The following is an 8042-nucleotide window of genomic DNA, read 5'->3' on the forward strand; positions in this document are numbered from 1 at the left end:
GGACCTGAAAGATTATTTCTGTAACTTATTTTCTATACTTGGAGAGTATTCCACCGCAAAATTCAATAACTTGCCATCTATAAAGAGAAGAGTTATTTTTTAAATCCTGTAATTCACCAGAACAAATTTTTTTTTTTTAAGGAACCTATGGATTTTTGTTTCCAAGTTTACAGAATTTGATGCTCGAAAATTGCATAAGTTATACAAGATGGCTCACAAGAAAAGGTCTCAAGAAGAAGAGGTAAAATACAAATTTAATCCTAATTCATACAAACAGATAAAAACCATTTCCACAGAAAAATTCCTTAATTACTGTTTTTTTCCTGAGGAGATGATCATAGACTCATAGGTTGTTGGTGCTAGAAAGGGCACGGGTTCTCTGCCCTTACTTTGCAGATGGAGGTCTAGGTCCAAAAGGGGGTGCAGGAGCCCACCACAGCCCAGCCTGTCTTGGATGGTGGGCTCTTTCACTGTGTTAGCTGTGCAGTTTCTCCACATGTTCCATGAGTAGTCAAACTAACACTTAAGACCCGATGGGTAAAATAGCCAATGTATTGGAACCAGACAGTGTGGAAATTCTGACAAGGAGTTGTTCCTCTGTGTTCTTACATCCTGGAATCATTTATTCACCAGGGCTTTTCTTCCATATGCACATGTCTTACGGTAACTTATAAATGTGGCTCCTGAAAGATAACAGTTATAGACAGCACATAATTTTTCTGTTATTTTCTGGGCCACATGTACTTGGTGTCTTTTCCAGCTTTTGTACGTAGGGTCCCAACCTCTCATGTAAAGGAGCAAACATGAGAAGGTGCCCAGAAGCTGCCTCCCCTTCTTTGGTGGAGGGGCATGGGCATGAAGTGATTTGGCCAATGCTGCAGGGGCAGCGTTCCTTGTTCAGGCATGTCCGTTTGCAGATCTGGTGACTTGCCACGTGGGCCCTACCCCAATTAGCCATGTAGCGCCAGTCTAGGAACATTTAATACCTCCTTCACTACCATGTCAAGGCTGAGGTCTTATGTCTCTCATCCCCTCCCGTATCCTCAGCACCTGGAATGGTGCCAGGCGCAGGGCAGGTGCTCAGAAGTATTTGTTGGATGAGCATATCCTGTGCCCAGCACTGTGCTGAGCTGTGAAGTAGCACCCTCAAGTGGTTTATAATTTAATTTTACATGGAAGAATATGGTAGAACAGGAATATACAGGAATAATATAGTAATACTGCTGAATGTTACTGTGAATTTTTATACATTGTAAAAAATCTCTGAAAGAATAGTCAGGAAAAGCCCCAGGAGGGAATGAAATGGTTGGGGAAAGGCCCTCTAGGAAAGAGTGAAAGTTAGGATGAGTGAAGTTGGACAAATGATGTAAAGGTTAAAGGACTTCATTAGTCTAGGTATCAGAAGTTAGGATAAGGTGAATAATCAAAGTAGTGGTCCCACTAGTTGGGGTTATAGTATAGATTCACAACTTTCTGGAGGACAGTTCAGTAAGATTTACCAAAAGACTAAAACATGCAATTCTCCTTTTAAGAATTTTGTCGGAGATAATTAAGGGTTTAAACATGGTTATAGGGAAATGACTCGATATATCCATATCAGGGAATATTCAACCATAAATATAATATTGTGGAAGTAAGTATTCACATAAGATTTTTACAATACATTAAGTAAAAAAAGAATATCAAATAATATTTTTGTTTAAAAAAAATACTCACGCGCACACACGCACGCAGGCACACACACACAGCAGTTCCCCCCGCTGTGGTTTGCTTCCCACAGTTTCAGTTACCTGCAGTCAGTCATGGTCTGAAAATATTAAATGGAAAGTTCCAGAAATAATTCATAAGTTTTAAATTGTGCACTGGTCTGAGTAGCGTGATGAAATCTCGTGCTGTCCTGCTCTCTCCCACGTGGGATGTGAATCATCCCTTTGTCCAGAGTATCCACACTATACCTACCTGCCCATTAGTAACTTGGTAGCTCTCTTGGCTGTCAGATCGACTGTTGTGGTATTGCAGTGCTTGAGTTCAGGTAATCCTTATTTTACTAAATAGTAGCCCCAAAGCACAAGAGTAGTGATGCTGGCAATTCGGATATTCTCTTACTGTGCCTGATTCATAAATTAAACTCTCATAGGCATGTATGTATTGGAAAAAACATAGTACATATAGGGTTCAGTGCTATCTGCAGTTTCAGGCGTCCACTGGAGGTCTTGAAGTGTATATCCCGTGGATTAGGGGGGTCTACTGTGTTATGTATAAACACGCAAAATGGCTCAGAAAGACATGGACCAAATTATTAACAGTAATTCCCTTGGTGGTGAGATTTTAGGTCACTTCACAGTTCTTATTTTTTCTATTGTATTTTCTGATGTTTTTATGTCAAATATTTCACTTGTGTGGTAAAGGTACGGTGTTACTTAAACATTTAGATGTTTAGCTTGATGACTTTGGCATGGGAACTAGTTCCCACTGGGCCAGTCAGGGGTTGTTTGTCCGAGTTAGCCTGAAGAAGTTGGTGGTCCCAGTTTTACATGGCCTGAGAGCAATTTCCAAGAGTGCTGACAGCCTGGCCCCTGTTCCTCGCCCCGTGCAGCGACATCCAGCGGCCTGGGCCTTGTTCGGACAGCTGCAGGTCACTGGAGGTTGGCTTCTTTGTAGTGACCTAGCAGGTTGAGCAGCGGATGGAGCTCTGTGAGGCTTTCCATGCCCCGGGAGCTCAGTGGAATTTATGAGCATTTTTTCCTACGAAGGCAGTAAACAGCAGGGAAGCCGAGAGGGACTTGTCAAAAGTCAATAGGGAAATATTTAAAGGTGATGATCTTTATACTGTTCGTGGGAATTCCACCTGGGATCCTGAGGGTCTTTGGTTTCCTTTTACTCTACAGGAGCAGAAGAAGAAAGATGATGTGATTGGTGGTAAGAAACCATTTCGACCAGAGGCCTCGGGTTCAAGCCGGGATTCCCTGATGTCTCAGTCCCACACCCCACACAACCCTCACCCTCAGAAGCCTCATTTGCCTGCCTCTCATGGCCCACAGATGCATGGACACCCAAGAGATAACTATAGTCACCCCAACAAGAGACACTTCAGTAATGCAGGTGAGTCTTTAAGTGAAGTTTTGAAAACAGGTGCCGAGGGGACTTCCCTGATGGTCCAGTGGTAAAGAATCCACCTTCCAGTGCAGGGGATGTGGGTTCGATCCCTGGTCAGGGAACTAAGATCCCACATGCCGCGGGGCAGCTAAGCCCAGGCGCCTCAACTAGAGAGCCTACGTGCTGCAAACTGCAGAGCCCATGCACTCTGGAGCCCGCGCGCCACAACTAGAGAGAGAAAACTCGCACGCCACAGCTAGAGAGAAACCTGCACGCCACAACTATAGAGAGAGTGTGCTACTCAGCGAAGGGCCCACACACTGTAACTAAGACCCAACACAGCCAAAAATAAAAATAAATAAATAAATAAATAGATAGTTATACCAAGAAACAAAACAAAACTCAGTTGTTTTTTTAAAAAAAAAAAAAAGGTGCTGAAAGAAGAATCATTTTTTTTTCCAAAGACAGTAGCTGGACCTTTGTGCTTTATTTTCTTCCATCACTTTATTGTCCTCTTTTTTCTCAGTGAGATAAAGCATGAGACAAAGATCCAAAAGTCTGTTAATTCAACTCTAAGAAGAACATAACCAACATAAATAAGCAAAAGACAAATGAACGACTCAGGGAAACAATTTACATTATATATGACAGTTAAATGATTAAAACTGCTAATATTGAAAAACTCCTTAGGAATTGATAACAGAAGGATAACCAAATAGAAAAATGGACACAGGTTAGGAATAGGGAATTCATTTGGAAGAGGAGATTCAAATGGCCAGTAGGACAAGATGAACAATTGCTTCTAGGGAAATGTACATTAAAGTAACAATAAATTAACCAATTTCTTACCCATTCAGATCTGCAAAAATTAAAGGGTGAAATGCACACAAGTTGCTAAGAGTGTGAATTGCTACAGTCTTTCCAGAAAATAATCTGAAATATCTAAATACATAAGCCCTTTTTCTGGGAGTCTGTCCTGTAGTAATGCAAACACATACATGTATGAGGATGCTGTTACAGCCTTATAATGGCAAAAAGCTGGAAATAAATTGCCCATTAATAGAAAAATGGTTAGAGGAATAATAGGACATTTGTCCTCTATATTATTAGCAGTTGTTAAAAAAATGAGTTGGCTTTATAGGTAAAAAAAAAATTGGAGGGAAAAAAAAACAGCAACAGAATCTCTGTTGTGTGTGTGTTTAACTTTATTGAAGTGAAAATTACATAACATGAATAAACGTAACCATTTTAAATAAACAGTTCAGTGGCATTTAGTACATTCACAATGTTGTGCAACCACCACCTAAATCAAGTGCCAAAACACTTTGCTCACCCCAAAGAAAAAAACAGTTTTCATTCTCCCCTCTCCCCAGCTTCCGACTACCACCAGTCTGTCTTCTGTCTCTATAGATTTACTTATTTTGGATTCTTTGTATTAAAGGAATCACATGGAATCATACAATATGTATCTGACTTCTTTCACTTGGCATCAGTTTTCACGGTCCATCCGTGTTGTAGCATGTATCAGTATTTCATTCCTTTTTGTGGCTGAATAATATCCCATTGTATGGTTAGACTAGAATTTGTTTGTCTTTTCATTAGTTGATGGATATTTGGGTTGTTTCTGCTTTTTGGCTATTGTGAACCATACTGTTGTGCACATTTGTATGCAACTACTTGAGTACCTATTTTCAATTCTTTTAGATGTATACCTAGGAGTGTGGAATTGCTTGGTCATGTGATAATTCTATGTTTAACTTTTTGAGGAACCACCAAGCTGTTTTCTATTTTATATATTTGAATAATATATTTGTATAAGCATAGAGAAGGATGTGAAAACATACACATACCAGTTACCTTAGGCTGGTAAAAATGTGGACAGACTGGAGGAAATTAATAATTTCTCCATTGTCTGTTACTTCACTGGTTACAATGAGCATGAATTACTTTTAAAGATAAAAGTAATAAAAAGAAAACATATAGAACAAAACCTTAAAAGAATATAATATATATAGAAGCATAGTATAACATTTTACAGAGAGTCAAGTGTTCCATAATCAAAATGAAGTATATACATTTTTTTCTAAATTTCAATGTTAGGATTTCCTTTTTTTTTTTTTTTTTAAGTACATTCTAATCTTCCAGTAAAATTCTCAAGCTTCTAGGAAAATTGATTTTCTCCATCTTTTCCCTTTTTTTGGAACACATTGATTATAGGTATTTAAAAAGTCTTGACTGTTATTTCTAATATCTGAATTATTGTGAACCATTTGTATTATATGCTTTTTTTTTTCCTTGGTTTTCAGTCATACAGCTCTATCTTTTAGCATTGTCTGGTTATTTTTGATTAGATGGTAGGCACTGTGTTTTAAAAATTGTAGAAGCCCCAGATGATGTCACTCTGCCCCAGAGAGGATTTACTCTTTCCTCCCCAGGCACATAGAGTGGGAGATGATCATCTTAATCTAGTTCTTGTTTGGTCCCCCTGTTCCTGGGGTTTGGCTCTCCAGGGTACTGGACGGAGGGCCTGCTGCACTCTGCCCCACCCCATTGGCAGGTCTTAAACTAGGATCTTGGTTTCCTCAGCACCGTGAGACAGCCCTGAACGGCTCTGCTTTTCAGAAGGTATCTAGCTTAGCTTTTTAGGCTCCTGCTCCCTGCAGATTCAGCAAATGTTCTAAGGGAAAACCGGCTGTGTTTGCAGTCCCTCAAGTGTCCAGTGTCCCTCTAGCTTAGAAAGACCACCAAAAGCTCTGCCGGTGTCTCTGTTTCTCCAGCAGTGGTTCTCGGCTGGGAAAAGCCCAGATATTCAGCTTCTTGCCCAGGCTCAGAGTCACAGATCTCCCCAGTGGCTGCAGAAGTCAAGTCAACTATTATTACCTCTGAGGGTTTTTTTTGCTCTTCAGAATCTTAGTGCTTCTAGTCTTCATTGCTTTGGCTGCTCTTTGATGTCTTTAAGCAGATTATTTTCTGTTTATCTGGTGTTTTCTTATTGTTCTTGGCAGAGTGTAATTCTGTGGCAGCTACTCTGAATTACCTGGAAGCAGAGGTTCCATGTCTCTTAATCTTAAAAATCTTAGTTCAATTAATTGAACACCATTTTGTTAGTGGGGGGAGGTAATGACTGTACAAAAAGATGGTTGGGAAATGTTTCCATGTTCTTAGATGTAGTTGTAATCAGTTGTATTGATTTTCCTCCTGGGATTAGACTGGTTTTATGTCATTCATATGATGTCACTGATTTTATATTCTGATCCTTTGAAAGGACTCTTCTTCTTAAGCTAACTGTAGTCTTTTATTTAAACTTTGGATTTCTCATCCCTCTCCTTAATAGTACTTCCTAACCGGTTATCTACCCCATGGAGGGTTCAAGAAGAAAGAAAAGCACTGTTTACTTTCTCTGGAAATAAATGACTTGGCCATCTCCATAGTACCGCAGACCTAGACACCCTGTTTGAAACCTACCTTTCTATTTAGTTTGAAGCCATCTTCAGATGATCCTTTCATGTTGTGAATGTGTCTCTTTTTGTTGTTTGTTAATTTTTAGGTTGAATAGTCAAAAGTTTTTTTACTACTTGGTTCCCTGGCCTGCTCCACCCTGGGTCAGCAATGAATTTAAGCCATTGGTCGACTATATATTGTTTTGATGGTATAAATTTCTAAGCTACACCGTTTCCTTTATGGTATTATTCTTTGGCTCTGTAAAAAATGCCAGAAGGCCAACAAAATGAGTAGAGATATATTTTGTGGCACGTCTTTGATCTTAGCAAGTTGTAGCTGGAAGATGGATTTCCCATGAGGCCACATAGTTCTTACTAGTTAAGCCTCTGTATTAGTTTCCTGAGACTGTTGTAACAAAGTGTACTACAAACTGGGTGGCTTAAAAGAACAGAAATGTATTCTGTCATAGTTTTGGAGGCAGAACTCTGAAATCAAGGTGTCAGCAGTGTTGGTTCCTTTTGGAGGATCTGAGGGTGAATCTGTTGCACGCCTCTATCCTGGCTTATACTGCTTACCAGCAAGCCTTGGTGTGGCTGCACTGCTCCAATCTCTTTTTTTTTTTTAATTTAATTTTATTTATTTTTTTATACAGCAGGTTCTTATTAGTTATCCATTATATACATATTAGTGTATATATGTCAATCCCAATCTCCCAATTCATCCCCCCCCCACCCTGCCGCTTTCGTCCCTTGGTGTCCATACATTTGTTCTCTACATCTGTGTCTCAATTTCTGCCCTGTAAACCGGTTCATTTGTACCATTTCTCTAGGTTCCACATATTTGTGTTAATATACGATATTTGTTTTTCTCTTCCTGACTTACTTCACTCTGTATGACAGTCTCTAGATCCATCCACGTCTCTACAAATGACCCATTTTCGTTCCTTCTTAAGGCTGAGTATAGAGCTGCAGTGAACATTGTGGTACATGACTCTTTTTGAATTACGGTTTTCTCAGGGTATATGACCATTAGTGGGATTGCTGGGTCGTATGGTAGTTCTATTTTTAGTTTTTTAAGGAACCTCCATACTGTTCTCCATAGTGGCTGTATCAATTTACATTCCCACCAACAGTGCAAGAGGGTTCCCTTTTCTCCACACCCTCTCCAGCATTTGTTGTTTGTAGATTTTCTGATGATGCCCATTCTAACTGGTGTGAGGTGATACCGCATTGTAGTTTTGATTTGCATTTCTCTAATAATTAGTGATGTTGAGCAGCTTTTCATGTGCTTCTTGGCCATCTGTATGTCTTCTTTGGAGAAATGTCTATTTAGATCTTCTTCCCATTTTTGGATTGAGTTGTTTGTTCTTTTAATATTGAGCTGCATGAACTGTTTATATATTTTGGTGATTAATCCTTTGTCCATTGATTCGTTTGCAAATATTTTCTCCCATTCTGAGGGTTGTCTTTTCATCTTGTTTGTAGTTTCCTTTGCTTTGCAAAAGC

General features: G+C 39.5%; 1 protein-coding gene across 6 annotated transcripts in view; it reads left to right on the forward strand.

Annotated features, from left to right (window-relative positions):
* CHD2 (chromodomain helicase DNA binding protein 2) overlaps window positions 1-4494 on the forward strand; it is a 103911-nt gene extending 99417 nt beyond the window's left edge. For 5 of the 6 annotated variants that reach the window (XM_028495243.2, XM_028495245.2, XM_028495242.2 and 2 more), the window contains 2 exons: window positions 142-241; window positions 2889-4494. In XM_028495243.2, the coding sequence (XP_028351044.1) occupies window positions 142-241; window positions 2889-3167 (379 nt within the window). In that variant the 3' untranslated portion in view covers window positions 3168-4494. The remainder of the gene's footprint in view (window positions 1-141; window positions 242-2888) is intronic. The other variant, XM_055088202.1, reaches the window with a different exon arrangement.
* The last annotated feature ends 3548 nt before the right edge of the window (window positions 4495-8042 follow it).

This window comes from Physeter macrocephalus, chromosome 11, assembly GCF_002837175.3.
Source record: "Physeter macrocephalus isolate SW-GA chromosome 11, ASM283717v5, whole genome shotgun sequence".
NCBI lineage: Eukaryota > Metazoa > Chordata > Mammalia > Artiodactyla > Physeteridae > Physeter > Physeter macrocephalus.